General features: G+C 38.3%; 1 protein-coding gene and 1 long non-coding RNA gene across 7 annotated transcripts in view; one reads left to right on the top strand and one right to left on the bottom strand.

Moving 5' to 3' along the window:
• Nucleotides 1-18,683, top strand: part of LOC122225838 — a 65,065-nt gene that overhangs the window by 19,669 nt on the left and 26,713 nt on the right. For 2 of the 5 annotated variants that reach the window (XR_006205417.1, XR_006205415.1), the window contains exon 3: nucleotides 13,318-13,466. The exons of 1 other annotated variant lie outside the window; for it this stretch is intronic. This is a non-coding gene — a long non-coding RNA (uncharacterized LOC122225838). Of the gene's footprint in view, nucleotides 1-11,034; nucleotides 11,074-13,317; nucleotides 13,467-15,435; nucleotides 17,526-18,683 lie in introns of those variants that run through there. 2 more of the 5 variants (XR_006205416.1, XR_006205419.1) reach the window with 2 other exon arrangements.
• The window catches only part of ACMSD (aminocarboxymuconate semialdehyde decarboxylase), a 55,257-nt gene that overhangs the window by 10,114 nt on the left and 26,460 nt on the right, over nucleotides 1-18,683 (bottom strand). For both annotated transcript variants that reach the window (XM_042948531.1, XM_042948532.1), the window contains 3 exons: nucleotides 17,290-17,383; nucleotides 14,590-14,685; nucleotides 13,392-13,564 (listed from right to left, as the gene is read on the bottom strand). In XM_042948531.1, coding sequence (XP_042804465.1) covers nucleotides 13,392-13,564; nucleotides 14,590-14,685; nucleotides 17,290-17,383 — 363 coding nt within the window. The remainder of the gene's footprint in view (nucleotides 1-13,391; nucleotides 13,565-14,589; nucleotides 14,686-17,289; nucleotides 17,384-18,683) is intronic.

The raw sequence follows: 18,683 nt of genomic DNA, 5'->3' as shown, positions 1-18,683 counted from the left end.
ATTGGGGAAATTTGCATCTGTATTCATAAAGGATATTAGCCTGTAGTTTTCTTGTGATTACTTGGTCTGGTTTTGGTATCAGCGTGATGCTGGCTTCATAGAATAAGTTAGGAAGTGTTTCCTTCATTTGTATTTTTTCAAACGATTTGTGATGGATTGAAGTGGTTGTAATTCTTTTTAAATTTTTTGGTAAAATTCACCAGTGAAGCCATCTGGTCCTGGGCTTTTTTTTTGTGAGACATTTTAAAATTATGAGTTTAACCTCTTTACTTGTTATAGGTCTATTCAGATGTTCTTTTTCTTCTTGAGTCAGTTTCTGTCATCTTTCTAGGAATTTCTCCATTTCATTTAGGTTATCTGATTTGTTAGCATATATTTGCTCATAGTTTTTTCCTATAATTCTTTTTATTTCTGTAAGATCTGTAGTAATGGCCTCTCTTTCATGTCCAATTTTAAGGTTTTTTTTAAGTCTTTTTTTTTTTTTTTCAGTTTATTCATTTTTGAGAGAGAGAACAGGGGAGTGTCAGAGAGAGAGTGGAAGAGAGAGAATCCATGCAGGCTTCACTGTCAGTGCAGAACTTGATGTGGGGCTCGAACTCATGAACTATGAGATCATGACCTGAGCCAAAATCAAGAGTCAGATGCTCAACTGACTGAGCTACGCAAACACCCTCGTTACAGCCTTTCTAGGAGAAGGATCCCATCATTGTCCCCATTCAACAGACGAGGAAACAGAGATGAAAACTAACTTGCTTAGAGTTGCACAGCTAGTATGTGGTAAAGCAAGGCTTGTGTCTCCATTTTTTCCACTCAGCTAAGAAGTGGGATAGAAATTATCTCTAGCTCTGAGCCAAAGGCCTGGTACAGAGTAGATGTTTATTGAATTAAATTGGACCACTACTATAATTTTATAACTGATTCCGGTCTCATCCATTTTAATCAATATCTAACACTGGAGAGAGTGCTGATTTGAATATAAATCTGATCATGCCACATCCCTGCTCAAGCTCTTTCAATAATTTCCTCTTGTCCAGAAGGTGCAACCCAAATTTCTTAGCAAGGAACAAAATGCCCCCAGTGAATGTGAGAAAAAAAGTTGTCCCAAATCTAAACTGGGGCAGAGCTTTGTGGCCTGATATGGCTATCTATTCTGCCTGGTGAATAATGAGCATTCTTTTTTTAAAAATTGAGGCATAATTGATGTATAACATTATGTTAGTTTCAGCTGTCTTGCATAATGGTTCGATACTTGCATATATTATGAAAACGATCACCGCAATAAGTTTAGTTAACATTTGTCACCAAACATAGATTAGCATTCTTGATAAAATACTTGGGTAATTTTTTTTGGTAGACTTTAATGAGTTTAAGAGCTCCTAGGACATACCATAGGAAGACTATTAGTCTTCAAACTAGACTAAGAATTGTAACCAATAATGTAAAGAGGCTAATTGTCCTTGACTAGATAGTTATCTTCTTTCTTAAAATCCAGTCTAAAAATAACTAACCATCTTTTCCCCTATAAAATATCTCTGCCAGGATTCTTTGAATTGGACTTTTCAGAAAGCCTGTTTTTGAAACATGTTTGAAATAAAACTCTGACATGCATATAATCAATCTGAGAGTGGCTTTGCATGTTGAAGGAATGAATACTTGAATGTATGAAAGAGGGAAGTTTGATTGTTACTAGGCCTGAAATATTAAATATATTTTAAGTTTGTTTATTTCTTTGTTTACTTATTTTGAGAGAGAGAGAGAGAGAGAGCGCAAGCATGAGTGTGGTAGGGGCAGAGAGAGAGAATTCCAAGCAGTCTCCTCACTGCCAGTGCAGAGCCTGATGTGGGCCTCAGACTCACAACCCATGAGATCATGACCTGTGCTGAAATCAAGAATCAGATGTTTAACTGACTGAGCCACCCAGGTGCCCCTTAAATATATTTTGAATATGCTAAATTTGACCTCTTATAAGAATAAACGACACTTTACCAGAAAAAAAAAAAAAAGATTTTCCTAGGTTTTATGAATACATTTACATGAAATAATATGGGAAAGTGTATAAGAAAGTTAGAGGAAGGCCATGATGGACTAACAACTCTATTTCTAGATTCTTGTATTCATTACTGTAAAAAACCAAGCAAATACACCTGCTGATGGAAGCCCTAAAGACCCGAAGTTATGTCTACTCACATCTGTGCCAACAGCTGATCTCCTTCTGCACTGCCTGTTTTATATTCACTGGAGCTTCATTTGTCCTTATTTCTGCTCCTCTTGCTAAAGCTGTTTACAATTCTAAAACACAACATAATTTTAAAAAGTCCCATGCTATATTACATTTGTTAACTACATTACATGAAATTGAAATTTAGAAATTTATTTTGCTTTCTAGTCAAGAATTCTTCCATTCCCAGTATTATGGCCTTCCTGGATACAAATACATTTGGTGGTGGGCGGGGGGGGGGGGGGGGGGGGGGTTGTCCCATTTTAATATGGAGAGAGCAAAGAATTTTAAAGCAGAAATAAAAACCACTTCTCTGCATTTTAATCCTTCTTGGTTAGGATACTTCCCTGCTCTCCTAGCTAACTTGATTATGTATGCCTTTTGCCAAACTCCAAACTCATGGTTTGGCAGTATTCAATTATTATTTAGTAGCTATTGTTCACAGTTCTTCTCTATAGGAGTTTAATTACCCACTTATGATAATCTGGTTTGTTAATTTTTCATACCCTTTATCTGTACAACTTTTATTGATACTGTCTGGTAAATTTTCAACCATTTCTAACTTGGTAGGAATTTCATAAGAGAGAATGAAGTGGGCATAGAAGAACTGGAAATGAAGTTCTAATTAATGGAATTTCTTGTTCAGAGGAAGAAGAGAGAGTAGCAGGGAAGAGGTGGGGAGAAGAAATTCCTCAAAGTGTAGTCCTGAATGATGAAGGTCACATACTCTATTGCTTAATAGCAACCTCCACTTGATAGATGCTTAATAAATACTTCTTGAGTTAAAAATACTTTTTATATTGCTATTTTTACCACCTGTTATCTCATAACTACAAATTGTGTTTTAGAGGGATTACTTGGAGAATCCTGGTTAAGGAGGCATAAAGTATGGACTTGGATGACTGTTGCCCCATTTCCAAGCTCTTGGGGAAACCCAAGCTCTCATGACATCTCAGGTTCCTAAGTAACATACCAGATTCTGACTTCCCCAAAGCTAGAACTTTCTTCTGTCTTCTTTGGTCTAGGATTCTATTCCCCTGGGATCCACCATGCTCATGAACCAATTTTTAAGGATATCTGTGCTAATGTAACATTTGACAACATCTACATTTTAGAGGACTTTTCTAAAGAGTCTGTAAACCCAAAGGAATAATTCTTTTTTTTTTTTTTTTTTTTTTCCAAAGGAATAATTCTAATGGTGGGCCTTTTAGTTACCACGGCTGCTTCTTCTGGGATCCTGAAATTATACTGTCTACGTAGACAGTGGCTTTCTTTATTAGGCAATGGATAATCCTGATTGATTTCTCAGCACCAACACTACCCCAACATGCGTTTCCCTCCTGAAAGCTGGTAACACACATTCCCTATGAGGTCAAAAACTTACTGAGAGGATAGTAGTAATGATTAATATTCCTGCCAGGGAAAAGAAATAAACTGCTCACCTGCTGGGATGTACTAACTTCTCACATTTTCAGGGAATGCTGCAAACACTGAAAGATGTGGCTTGCTAAATAAATTCAAACAGTAGAAGAGAGTTCATTTGTCTTCTAGATAAGGAACAATTAGCTATCATCTCATTAGCCTATTCCATTAGTAGCATATGCAGTAAATACAACATAACTCTATTATAATGTAGCTTATTACAAAAATTCTACCTTACCAAGGATTCAGTTTCCCTGAGACATAATTTCCTAGAGGAGGAGCCTGGTTAATTTAATCAATGCAAAGTAAGATTAGCCTTATATCTGCAAAACCATTATACAAACTCAATTAAACAGACATTAACTTAATACCTCCTATTTGTAAAGCACTAGAGTAGGTGATACAAATTGCTGACATTTGTATAGTCTTTTGGCATAGTATTATATCAGCTCCTCGCATCAACTCTGCATGGTTTTATCATTTCCATTTTACATTTGAGGAACCTGAGGGTGAGAGGGATAAATGACTTAATATGAAATGTCACCTGAGCATCAGAGGAGAGGAAGAGGGTGGTGGAATAGGAGGATACTAGGTTTGCCTTATCCCATGAACACAGCTAGATAACTGTTAGATCATACTAAATACCCCAGAAATTGACCTGAAAACTGACAGAACAAACCCCGCAATTAAAGGGAGAGAAGAGCCACCCTGAAGAAGATAAGAAGTGAGGAGACGTGGGTTAGGGGAGAAGCAGTTCATGGCTGCTGTGGAGGGGAGGGAGCTGCTGTCATGGAGACGGGAGAGAGAGAGCAGCACACAGGGGAACACACAAAGAGAATGTTACCCCAAAACCATTGGCTTGGAAAATGAGAGGGACTGAATTTTATGAGTTCAACAACAATCAAGGCTTAAAGCCTGGAGTTTTAAAGGTCAGAAGCCTTGGCTGGGATAGAGCTGGGAGAGCACTGTACTGCTCCTGGAGAGAAGTCAGGCAAACAACCCAGGGGCAGACAGCATGGAAACAGTGATCTGAAGAGCTCCAGGGACACACAGAGGGGAGGTTATTTGCTCTTCTTGGAGCACATCCGTGAGAGGCAGTGTTCATGGAGACACCTCTCTGGGAACAAAGGAGCAAGCCCATGCCATTTTCCTCCCTTGCCCCTCAGCATAAGCACAGAGCCATCTGTGGGAAGCAGCACAGTGCAGACACTGGCTGCCTAACTTGCTTACACCAAGCCCTACTCCCACACACTCTGGAAGAACCACCCTTCTTAGTCAATGCTTGCCTCAGTCACAGCATAGTGGCCCCTCCTTCATAAGACCAGCACAAACTCCAGCCTATACCACATCTCCCAACCAGGGAGTTTTGCATGGCTTCAGTTTTAGTGGAGGTGGTTAACAGATTTCATTTTACAAGCAGGCCAGAGACCACGTAGCTAAAACTCGCCACATTCCGGTCAGGGACCAAACACTGCCCACAGCTGGCAAGTAGAACCTCTGCAGATGGCTGGCATGAAGGATAGAGCAGCCATAACACAATAGCAGAGTGCATGTAGCACACACCAGAGACACTCCCTGAAGTGCCAGGCTCTGGGCACTACATGACCTCTTTTTCATAAGCTATTACTTTTAGGAGCAGTAGATGTAACTGGCTTTTCTAACAGAGAGGAGGCAGAGACTTAGACAAAATGCGAAGATGGAAGAATGTATCACAAATGAAGAACAAGATAAGGCCACAGCCAGAGATCTAAGTGAAACATATATAAGTAACATGCCTGAAGGACAATTTGAAGCAATGATCATAAGGATACTTACTGGGTTTGAGAAAAGAAGACATTAGTGAGACCCTTGCCACAGAGATAAGAGTTAAAAAAGAATCAGAGATCAAGAGAGCAGTAAACGAGATTAGAAACACACTTAACACAGTGAACAGCAGACTGGAAGAAACAGAGGAAAAAATTAATGACCTAAAAGACAAAGTGTTGGGAAGCAATGGAGCTGAACAAAAGAAAGAACTATGCAAAAATGAAAATAGACTTAGGGAACTCAGTGACTCCTTCAAATGTAATAACATTCATATTGTAGGAGTCCCAGAAGAAGAGAGAAAAGGGGGCAGAAAATTTATCTGAAGAAATAATAGCTGAAAATTTCCCTAATCTGCGGAAGGAAGCAGACCTTCAGATCCAGAAAGCAGAGAGAACTCCCAATAAAATCAACAAAACCAGGAGCACCTGGGTGGCTCAGTCAGCATCTGACTTCGGCTCAGGTCATGATCTCCTGATTCATGAGTTCAAGCCCTGCATTAGGCTTTCTGCTGTCAGTGCAGAGCCTGCTTCAGATCCTCTGTCCCCTCTCTCTGTCCCTCCCCTGCTCATGTGCTCGCTCTCTCTCTCTCTCTCTCTCTCTCTCAAAAAATAAACATTAAAAAAAAAACAACAAAACCAGGCCAACACCGAGACATATAATTAAATTTGCACAATATAGTGATAAAGAAAAAAAATCTGAAAGACAAAAGAAGTCATTAACTTACAAAGGAAGATCCATAAGGCTAGCTGGAGATTTCTCAACAGAACCTTGGCAAGCCAGAAGGGAGTGGCATAATATATTCAAAGTGCTGAATGAGAAAAATCTGACACCAGGAATACTCTATCCAACAAGGTTATAATTCAGAATAGAAGAGATAGTTTCCTAGATGAATAAAAACTAAAGGACTTCATGACCCTAAACCAGCCTTGCAAGAAATATTAAAGGGGATTCTTTGAGTGGGAAGGAGAAACCAAAAGTGATAAAGGCAGGAAACACAAGGCAGAAAAAATGAGTATTTCTGTAAAAATCAGTCAAGGAACTCAAATGCACAAAAAGGATATAATATTTAATAACACATATCTGAAATAGGAGGAGAGGAGAAGAGAATGGGTTCAAACTTAAGCAACCATCAACTTAATATAGACTGCTATTTCAGAAGAGGTTATTTACACCCTAATGGTAACCATATATTAAAACCACTAATAATCATGCAAAGAATAAGGAGAAAGAAATTCAGATATATCAGTAAAGAAAATCAGCAAATCATGAAAGAGAGGAAGACATGAAAGGATCAGAGAAAATCTCCAGAAACAACCACAAAATAAATAATAAAATGGCAGAAAATAATATCTATCAATAATTACTTTGAATGTAAATGGACTAAATGCATAGGGTGTCAGAATGGATAAAAAAACAAGACCCATCTATATGCTGCCTTGAGACTCATTTTGGACCTAATGACAACTGCAGATTGAAAGTGAGAGGATGGAGAAACATTCATCATGCAAATGGATGTCAAAAGAAAGCCATAGTACCCATATTTATATTGGAGAAACTAGACTTCAAAACAAAGACTGTAACAAGAGACAAAGAAGGGCATTATAAAATAATGAAAGAGACAATCCAACAAGAAGATAGAACAATTGTAAATACTTATGCACCCAAATATGGGACATGCTAATGGGGCCACCAATTATATAAAACAATAACAAACATAAAGGAGCTAATTGATGATAAATAGTAGTGGATTTTAACACACCACTTAAGCCAATGGACAGTTCATCTAAACAGAAAGTCAACACATAAACAATGGCTTTGGATGACACATTGGACGAGATGGACTTATCAGATATATTCAGAATATTCCATCTTTGAACAGCAGAATACACATTCTTTTAAAAAATGGTTCTCTTTTTTTTTTAAAGTTTATTTATTTTGAGAGAGAGGAAGAGAGAGAAAATCCCAAGCAGCTCCACACTGTCAGTGTAGAGCCTGATGCAGGGCTCGAACTTATGAACTATGAGATCATGACCTGCACCAAAATAAAGAGTCAGACACTTAACTGACTGAGCCACCCAGGTGACCCAGAATACACATTCTTTTCAAGTGCATGTGGAACATTCTCTAGAATAGATCACATATTAGGTCACAAAACAGGACTCAACAAATACAAAAAGACTGAAGTCATACCATGCATCTTTTCTAAGTACAATGCTATGAAACTAGAAGTCAACCCCAAGAAGAAATCTGGAAAAAACACAAATACATGGAGGTAAAACATCATGGTAATAAAAAATGGATGGATCAGGTAGGAAATCAAGAAATTAAGAAATACATGAAAGCAAGGAAAATGAAAACATCAAAAGCTTTGGGATGCAGCAAAAGCTGTCCTAAGGTGGAAGTATAGAGTAACACAGGCCTACCTCAAGAAGCAAGAAAAATCTCAACCTAATCTTACACCTAGAGGGGCTAGAAAAAGAACAAGAAATGAATCCTAAAGCCAGCAGAAGGAAAGAAATAATAAAGATTAGAGCAGAAATAAATGAAATAGAAACCTAAAAAAGCTATAGAACAGGTCAATGAAACCAGGAGCTGGTTCTTTGAAAAAAAAAAAAAAATCAGTAAAATCAATAAACTTCTAACCAGACTTATCAAAAAAAAAAAAAAAAAAAAAAAAGAGTGAGTGAGAGAACAAGAGAAAGGACCAAATAAATAAAATCACAAATAAGAGGAGAAATAACCAACACCACAGAAATACAAACAATTATAAGAGAATATTATGAAAAACTATATGCCAACAAACTGGACAACCTAGAAGAAATGGATAAATTCTTAAAAACATATAACTTACCAAAAGTTAAACAGGAAGAAATAGAAAACCTGAACAGACTGATAACCAGCAAAGAAATGGAATCAGTAATCAAAAGACTCTCAAAGAACAAAAGCCCATGGCTAGATGGCTTCAAAGGTGAATTCTACCAAACATTTAAAGAATTAATGCCTATTCTTCTCAAACTATTCCAAAAAATAGAAAAGGAAGAAAAACTTCCAAATTCATCTTATAAGACCAGCATTACCCTGATACCAAAACCAGATAAAGACTCTGCTAAAAAAGAGAATATAAGTCAATATTCCTGATGAACATGGATGCAAAAATTCTCAATAAAATATATAGCAAACCGAATCAAATAATACATTAAAAAATTTATGCACCCCAATCAAGTGGGATTTATTCCTGGTTGCAAGAGTGGTTCAATATTCACAAATCAATCAATGTGATTCGTCACATGAATAAGAGGAAGGAAAAGAACTATATGATTATTTCAATAGATGCAGAAAAAAGCATTCGACAAAGTACAACATCCATTTATGATAAAAACCCTCACTCAACAAAGTAGATTTAGAGGGGACACACCTCAACACAGTAAAAGCCATATATGAAAAACCCACACAAGCATCATCCTCAGGATGAAAAACAGAGCTTTTCCTCTTTTGTCAGGAACAGGACAGGAATGTTCACTCTGACCACTTTCATTCAACATAGTACTGGAAGCCCTAGCCTCAGCAATTAAACAACACAAAGAAATAAAAGGAATCCAGATTGGCAAGAAAGAAATAAAACTTTCTCTATTTTCAGATGACATGATACTCTATATAGAGAATCCAAAAGACTCTGCCAAAAAACCACATGAATTCAGTAAAGTCACAGGATACAAAATCAATGTACAGAAATCTGTTGCATTTCTATACACCAATAATGAAGTAGCAGGAAGAGAAATTAAGGAATCAATCTCCTTTACAATTACACCAAAAACAATAAGATACCTAGGAATAAACCTAACCAAAGAGGTGAAAGACCTGTATTCTGAAAACTATAAAAAAAAAATGATGAAAGAAATTGAAGATGACACAAAGAAATGGGAAGACGTTCCATGCTCATGGATTGGAAGAACAAATATTGTTAAAATGTCTATACTACCCAAAGCAATCTACACATTTAATGCAATTTCTATCAAAATACCAACATTTTTCACAGAACTAGAATGAACTATCCTAAAATTTGTATGGAACCACAAAAGACCTTAAATAGCCAAATCAACCTTGAAAAAGAAAAGCAAAGCTGGAGGCATCATAATACCAGACTTCAAGTTATATTACAAAGCTAGAGTGATCAGAACAGTTTTGTGCCAGTACCACAAAAATAGACACATAGATCAATTGAACAGGATAGAAAAACCAGAAATGAACCCACAACTATATGGTCTATTAAAAAGCAGGAAAGAATATCCAGTGGGAAAAAGATAGTCTCTTCAACAAATGGTGTTGGGAAAACTGGACAGCAACATGCAAAAGAATGAAACTGGACCACTTTCTTAAAATCAAACACAAAAATAAGTTAAAAATGGATGAAAGACATAAATGTGAGACCTGAAACCACAAAAATCCTAGAAGAGAGCACAGGCAGTAACTTCTTTGACATTGACTATAACAAGATTTTTCTAGATATATCTCCTGAGGCAAGGGAAACAGAAGCAAAAATAAACTATTGGTACTACATCAAAACGAAAAGCTGCACAGTGAAGTAAACAATTGACAAAACTCAAAGGCAACCTACGGAATGGGAGAAGATATTTGCAGATGATATATCTGAATTATACATAATTATCTGTATCTCTGTTATCTAAAATATTTAATGAACTTATAAAACTCAACACCTCAAAAATGAATAACCCAATTAAAAAATAGGCAGAAGATATGAATAGATATTTTTCCAAAGAAGACATTAAGATGGCTAAACAGACACATGAAAATATGCTCAACATCACTCACCATCAGGGAAATACAAATCAAAACCACAGTGAGACATCACCTCACACCTGTCAGAGATTATGTAATTTAAGTCCTCCATTTAGCACAGTGTTTTAGGAATAGTAGGGACTCAATAAGTAGTGTTGGTATATGTATATGTGTATATATATATATATATATATATATATATATATATATATATAAATATTTATTATTCTATTTATTCTTCTCTATTTCTATTTATTTGCTCTTAGGGTATTATGTAAAATTTTGTTTTATCAAAGTAATTCCTATACGTAAATAATCAAATATCATTGAAGTATCTTTCTCATTAAAAGCAGTCTTGTGCCTACTTTCCTAACTCTTACCTCCAAAGCAGCCACATTTACTATGTAGCTTGCATCTTCTGATAATCACCTTCATTGTTCTCTAATTAGCTTATTCTATTCTCTATTTATTAGCTTTAGAGAGTATTTACTGACTTCTCATTATGACCTTTGAGAATTGCTTTGTTATCCCAATTTCTCCCCTCCATTTTCCCAGTAGAATTAGAATTTTCACTTAAACTAGTACATCGTATTTATACTATTACAACCATAAATATTGTTCACTGCTGAGTCAAGTAACTCACAATGATTATCTGCCCTCATATAGGTGTTTGTTTTCTTGGAGTAAATTATTTCCTTTTCTTTCATTTCCTTAATTTTCTATGTACATACAGCTTGTTCTTTTTTTTTTTTTAATTTTTTTTTTTTAACGTTTATTTATTTTTGAGACAGAGAGAGACAGAGCATGAACAGGGGAGGAGCAGAGAGAGAGGGAGACACAGAATCCAAAACAGGCTCCAGGCTCCGAGCTGTCAGCACAGAGCCCGACGCGGGGCTCGAACTCACGGACCCTGAGATCATGACCTGAGCCGAAGTCAGACGACTAACCGACCAAGCCACCCAGGTGCCCCTGGCTTGTTTGTTCTTAATACATCTACAGATCTGTTGAATGCCTGGTAATCATTGTTTCAAACTCAAAAGCCCATGAAATAATCTATCAGTTCCATTTTTTTCTGTCGTGGAGACCTCCCTTCACAGGATTCTGTCCTTGTGCTCTAATGTGGACAGGTTGCTCTCTTGTCTAAATGTCATGCTAGGACTTTCCTTAGCATTTTAGTTTGGGGCTTGTTTTTGAGAGAGTTTGCTAATGTGAATATAACTAGAATGAGGAAGCATTAATATTTTAGAGGGATTCAGATTATTAATATATACTGCTTCTATGTCCTGGATTCACCAGCCAGTGAGGTCACATAAAATGAGGTCACATTTGCTTTTGATGCCCAAGTTATAATGGCTCAAGCCTTCACAGTTTGAATGCAAGATCTGCACACCACTAACTGCAAAGTTCCCGCTGAGTTTTTCTGGGGATCCCTAATAGGACTATGCTCATGTGTGCTCACTAGCTAGTCCATCTGCTGGTCACCACAAGGCATTTGCCATGTTCTTCCTCTTTTGCTGTGACTCCCCGGCAATATGTTTTGCCCTGAATATTGTTTGAAGGTCCTGATAGTATCCCTCATAAAATGGATTTTATATTTGCCAGGGGCATTTTCTCCTGATGTTACTATTTCCAAGAATGCCAGGGGTACTAGGTTTGATGGGAGGTCATCAATGACTCTTTCCCCAAGTCCACACACTTCCCTACACCTCCTCCTCCACTGCTGTACTGTGGAACTCACAGTCTCTTTCAGTTTTTCCTCTCTCCAAACCAATAATCATCAGCATTCACAACCCATTCAGTACCCATTTTGTCAGGAACAACATAAAAGCTAGAAGGTTCAGAAGCACAGCTCAACTATGTAATTTATTACCAAACCAGAATGTTTAACATTTATATTCTAGTGAGTTTCTTAAGCCAGAGAAACAACTTTAAAGTAAGATAAGTCCCCATTCTGGAGATAGAGAACTTCTTGCAACTTTGAAATGATGGACCTCTTTTTCTGCTAGGAAAGATTTTAAAAACCTTAGAGTCTACTTTCAATCCAAGTACTATATTGAAAACCTTTAAATATGCCCATATTTAAAAAAAATTTTTAATGTTTATTTTGAGAGAGAGAGAGAGAGACAGACACAGAGCGTGAGCAGGGGAAGGGCAGAGAAAGAGGGAGACACAGAATCTGAAGCAAGCTCCAGGCTCCAAGCTGTCAGCACTGAGCCTGATGTGGAGCTCGAACCCATGAACTATGAAATCATGATCTGGGCTGAAGTCGGATGCTTAACCGACTGAGCCACCCAGGTGCCCCAAAATATGTCCATATTTTTAAAGAAACCCTCAAAAATTTTTTCCTTAGGAGAATTTGGAAACTGTCTATAGATATTTAGAAATAATATTGAATTGAAATAGTAAATATTTCAGACTTCACTAGTTCAAACTGGACTTTGTCTTAAAAATGATGTAATTTGCTGAATTAGCATTTTCAAAAAATACTTAAAAGTGGAAATGTCACCAACAGAGAGATCTGCAGATAACAACAAAGGAAAGACTTTTTCTTGTGAAGTTTAAAGTAATACCATGTTGGTCTTTGGGGCCAAATGAGAGAATTGTTTTCAAAATGAAGGCCATATTATTCCAGAAAGAAATTTAAGATAGTACAGAGACCCTTTATCATCTTCCCCTGCCTCCCTGTGAAGTGTCATTTCCTCCTTCTTTAATGTTCCAATTTTCATTTAGTGGAAGAAGACACTCAATTTACCAAATCAGTAAGAGGCAGAGCCTGGATTTTAACCCAGGTCAATTTGAATTCAAAACTGGTAGCTATTTCCTGCCTACCATATTGTGACATGTCATTTTGGATGGGTACAAAGATGTCTCTAAGGCGCAGGAGTTGTTCTAAGGGAACTACCCAGCTGTGTGGATTATGTGGGATTTCTCTGGCATATATAATGGTTCCCTGGTGATCCACACTCTATGTTGAAGGAGACTCTGGAGAAGATCTTCTGTGCAAGTAAATTTAATTCTAAATCTCACTGTCCCTCCCCTTTCTCCTAATGCCTTTTCTTCCATCCCTTTTTTAGAGAGAGGCCGAGTAACTGGTTGCTGATCCTACACTCTGCTCCCATAAGCCATCCACATGGCAGACCTGACTTACCTTTCCTATGACATCTGTTAACAGTTTAAGTGCCAGAGGATCATGAACCAAGGAGTCTGTGTAAAAGGAACCAAGGTATTTCTTTGGGTTGGTCGGATTGTCCTGGGCACACAGATCTGGGCGCATGTTGAATCCATGGGAAATTCTTCCTACTGTGAAAGGGAAGGCACCACCTGCAAGTAAACCCATTAGTGAGAGGTTAGTGTCATTGGAAAAGATATTTTTCAATCCTCATATTGTATGCAAAGAGGAGTTACTGTAGTCTATTATTTACAAAGAATGTACTGGAACCTAAATGCTGGGAGATGACCCAAAACAAATGATATGAACTCATCTATGAATTCATGTTCAAGGAATTTATTCTAAAGAAAGAAGACAAGTGTGTGAAGTTATGTGGTCAAGGTTTTCAAATGTAGCATGCTTAAAATAGCAGAATACAGAGGCAACCTATCAGCTGGGAAATATCCAAATAATGATGGCCTATCCATAAATGTACTGCCATGCATGCAACCATCAAAAGTGGTGGTTGTGGGGGTGTTTGTGTGTGTGCCCAAGAGTCACAAACTCCAGTTCCCGTAAGGATCAAGCAGGAAATGTAAATTACTGAAATAGGCCTATTTGTAAATAATGGTGAATGGTAGGGACTCTTGCAAACTGGAGAGCTTGTAGTCTGACTAGAGGAATTTAAACAAAATAAAACAAAAGCTATGCCAACCAAACTAACCTTGACTTCAAAAATGGAATTTGGCTCCCAAACCATCATATACTTTATGACTAGAATGATGGCTGCAAGCATGTTATGGGCTGAATTATGTCCCTCCAAAATTAATATGTTGAAGCCCTAACCCCCAATATAACTCTATTTGGACACAGGGCTTTTAAGGAGGTAATTAAGGTTAAATGAAGTCATAAGGTGGGACTTTAATCTGATAGGATTGGTGTTCTTATAAGAAGAGACTCCAGAGATCTTTGTCTCTCTGTGCATGCACAGATTAAAGGCCATGTGAGGACACAGTGAGTAAGTGGCCTCGTGTAATCCCGGCAGACAGGTCTCACCAGAAACCAACCCCGCTGGCACTTTGATCTTGGACTTCTGTCCTCCAGGACTATGAGAAAATAAGGTTCTGTTGTTTAAGCCACCGAGTCTGTGGTATTTTGTTATGGTAGATCAAGCTGAGTAATGCAGATACGGTCTTACCTCCATGTGCAAAACACACTTTCAGTTTAGGAAATTTCTCGAACACTCCTCCCATGATCATGGAGCAAATGGCTGTGGTGGTCTCTGCTGGCATTCCTGAAAGAGGAAGCAGTCACAGGGCACAGAGCTGGTCATCTCCAGCAAGAAGCTCAGTGATGCTAGTGGTTGGGGAACGTCTGCTTGCTGTGATTGTGACAAACATGAGGTTGCTGCCTCAGCATGGCTTGGTTGTAGACAACCTTTACTTTGGCAAGCAGACCATCTGAAGTTTCCTATGTGCCACTTGCAGGTGGAGTCATTTAATGGCCAACATAGTCAAGGAGCCAGAGGACCTAGCTTTTGTCCTGATTCCTCCAGCTTCACTTTAGGATGTTGTAGGGCAAGCAGAGTACAATGAGTCTGGGTTGAACCCTAATTCTTCCAATCTTCTGCTTCCTGGCCTTTGACAAATTATTTAACACCCCCAGGACTGTGCTTCTTCACCTGTAAAATGGGGACACTGTTGCCCATCTTGCAAGACTATTATGGAACCTTGCAAATGATGATGTTGAGAAAGTTCCTGGCCACTGGCCAGAGCTTCACATTAGAGGCTACATTAGAGCCTCTAATGCTTCTCATTAGAGAAGCAACAATATTAGTTGCTTCTGTGTTTCAGTTTCTTCATCTGTACAATGGGTTTGTTCTTGCCACTAGTCCTCAATAAATATCAACTAAAATTATAATTCCTGCCAAATCTTTGCTGCATCTTAGAGATGAGGTTGAAAATAACTGGATTAAAATGAATTATTTCAAGTGCTTTGTGCTCCTAGAAGTAACTGTTCCATGCTGACCCCTTTACCTCCACAGAGTTAGTCTGGGTTACATTTCCAGGCTACTGCTTTTCAGACTATGACTAAAAAATCTCTGGGGGAATCCATATGCAAGCCTGTACCTTCTGGGGAAGACTGACTCTCTGGCTGCCAAGTGGGGATTTACTAGATGCTCATCCTGCTCCGAATCTCTCATTGCTCTATGGACAGAGATACCTCTGGCTCCCTGACCTTCTGGGAATTCTGGGAGCACAATGATTCATATCCACCTGGGAGAAGTTTGTGGGCAGAACTTCCTGAAGGCAGAGAGATGGAGGTGGACAGCTCACTTCTTTTTGGTCCTGTGATTCTGCTCTCCATCAATTACTTGGACCATGATTGCATAATCCATTCTCCAAACAGGAGCCAAAGTGGAATATTTTCAGTGTCTGTTGCATCATGGCCCTCCCCTGCTGGGAATTCTCTAATCTGCTAATGACCACTTTTCCATTCACAATAGAATTCTGAAATTAGCCTGTTTGTTTGTTTATGGTCTGTATATTTGCTTGTCACCTGTTTCTTCTAACCAGAACATAGGCTTCAGAAAGGCAGAGGTTTTTGTCCATGTCAATATCCAAAGTGCTAGGTACAGGGCCCAGCATGCTGGAGAGGATCAACATATATTTGTTGCATAAATGAATGATGAAATGACTCTTTATGCATATGTTCTCCTCTATTTTTCATGTGGGAGGCTGTAATGTAAATAAGTTTGTGGGACTTGTCAAAGTGTTATGTAAGTTAGGATGAGATTTTCTTTGGAGCTGGACAGCATTGGTCGCCCTTAAGTTATCTCTTCTTGCTAATTGTTGCTCGAGAATTTGGTGGGGGATGGGTAGGAAGCTGCCTTACTAAATACATTGGTCTAAAAAAGAAATCACAGAGGCATAAAATGTCAGAGCAGAAAGATAATCCAGACCAGCTCTCCCATTTTAACATGAGAAATGAGCCTAAGAAGGTAAAGTGATTTGCCACATGTTATAGAAATAGAGACTGGCTGGAACTGAAATTCAGTTTTCTTAATTTCAATATATGGCTCCATTTAATTCTTCATTGTGGTTCCTTTATAATTACTTGTACTAATTGAGCTGAGGGGAGAGAATGGATAATGGCTTCCCTAAAGAAAATCCTGGGCTGTTCATCTGGGAACCCCACTATTCATTGGGTTTATAGATGAGCTGCACTTTTTACTTGTGGCCACAGTTACTGTCTCCATTTCTTGTTATCAGGGGTAATAAGGAGAAATTGGATAGGCCAAGCAGAGGTCTCTCCTTTTTTCCTCTCCCTTACTCTCATGTGGAACTGTGAATGAATAGTGCAGGAACAAAGAGCAGAAGAGAGAAGCAGATAATAGGAAAATTAAAAGCCTGGGTTATCTACAATATAGGGCCTCAGATCCTTCGGTGTTGGAAATTCTACTTGTAACTCCAGTGTTCTCATTTGCAAGACCTGATGCTATTATTGGCTCCTTAAAAAAAATCTATTAGATAGGCATGGTTAGTTATTTTGGGGACCTTTTTGGGAGTCTGTTTAATGAGGTAGCTTTGGAGTCAGACAGATTTGTGTAAATTCCATTTTCACTTATTAACGGCATGACTTGGACAACTTATTTAACCACTGCAAGACTCAGTTTCTCTACCTATAAAATGGTTATTATGATGTTAACCTCAAAGAGTTTTGTGTGGATATGACTAAAATTAAATAATATATACAGCACTTATCTAAAAGCTCAGGAACTCACAATTCTGTTCATTATTCATACTTTCTCTTTTTGACATAGTAGTATTCCAGAGATAATTGGAAAAAAAAACTCAAAGGCTTGATCCTCTTTTCCAGACTCTGAGCTGACACAAACCTACAAGCCAAGGGAGCCAGTATTTGGCCATTCGTCCATCCATCTGCATGTCCCAGGGGTGGACAAATAGGGAACAGTTCAACTTTTCAGCCACCTTTAAAGAAGCAGTGAGAGAGAGAGAAAGTGAGAGTTATTTGGATGAGCCAGCAAATATAGTGGACTATTTTAGGAAAACTATTTTTCTCTGGGTCTATATTTATCTGAGTAAATAGGCTAAAATACTTAAAAAATTTTTAAATATTCATTTAGTTTTGAGAGAGCGAGAGAGAGACAGAGCACGAGCAGGGAAGAGGCAGAGAGACAGGAGACACAGAATCTGAAGCAGGCTCCAGGCTCTGAGCTGTCAGCACAGAGCCCAACACAGTGCTCAAAACCACGAATTGTGAGATCAGGACCTGAGCTGAAGTCAGAAGCTCAACTGATGGAGCCACCCAGGTGCCCCAATAAGTTAAAATATTTTTGAAGTTGTTTCTTGATCTATGTAAAAGAGTCATTGAGAAATTCTGCTCCTGCTTAGAAAATAAAAATGTCACTTAGAATTAATAAGGGGGTTGGTGGATTTATCATTGAGGTTGATTAATTTAATATGTTGTTTGGCAAAAAAAGTCACAGGAAGTATCCATCATTCAACTGTTTTGGCTGAGAGCAAAATGCTTAAGGACTGATCCCACACATCAGATGCAGGTGAAATTCTCCCTGCTGGTTCTGACTTGATCCATTCTTTGAAAAGGATTGTTCAGATTGTATCCATACAGTCAGGGCTAGCGTGTTCCCATATTTCCCCCCACTTAGAAACCTGAGGATGTAGAAAGTGAAGAAGTGATGCATTGGTGGCCAGGGGCTCATGACTGGCCTGGAGCAGGCTGGCCTGACCCAAGCCGTCAGCCATTCAGAGTGTGACACCAGATGGAAATTTCCGGGGATCTCTGGGTACTCATGAAGTCTTAGGAGCCTAGCTGAGTCCCTGAACAGTCTGTTGAGAATGAGATGACTTTAGAACATCAAGAGCCATCAGTGCCTCAGCTGGGCAGGTACTGAGATGAATGTCATGGGCAAACCTTTCAGGGCCTTCTGGGAAATGGAAATCCTATCTGGATGGAATGACTTTTGTGCAACAAAATGTTTAGTTTAAAAAAGTTCCCTCAATAGGCATTGAGTATGAGTGCTTAACAAGGTTCAAAACAGATTTTCCTTAGCGTATCTTTCCCAAATAATATTGAGGTGCTGGAGTGATTCATCCTACCTTTACATATAAATATGTGGGCTAAACGGGCTGATGCAATGCAAGTTCTGGGCTTAAACATTTTTAAAATGAAGAAGCAGGGTGCCTGGATGGCTCGGTTGTTAAGTGTCTGACTCTTGATTTCCGCTCAGGTCATGATCTCACAGTCATG

Source organism: Panthera leo, chromosome C1, assembly GCF_018350215.1.
Source record: "Panthera leo isolate Ple1 chromosome C1, P.leo_Ple1_pat1.1, whole genome shotgun sequence".
Taxonomy (NCBI): domain Eukaryota; kingdom Metazoa; phylum Chordata; class Mammalia; order Carnivora; family Felidae; genus Panthera; species Panthera leo.
Note: the sequence above shows the minus strand (reverse complement) of the source record. Positions and strands in the feature narration are given on the sequence as shown.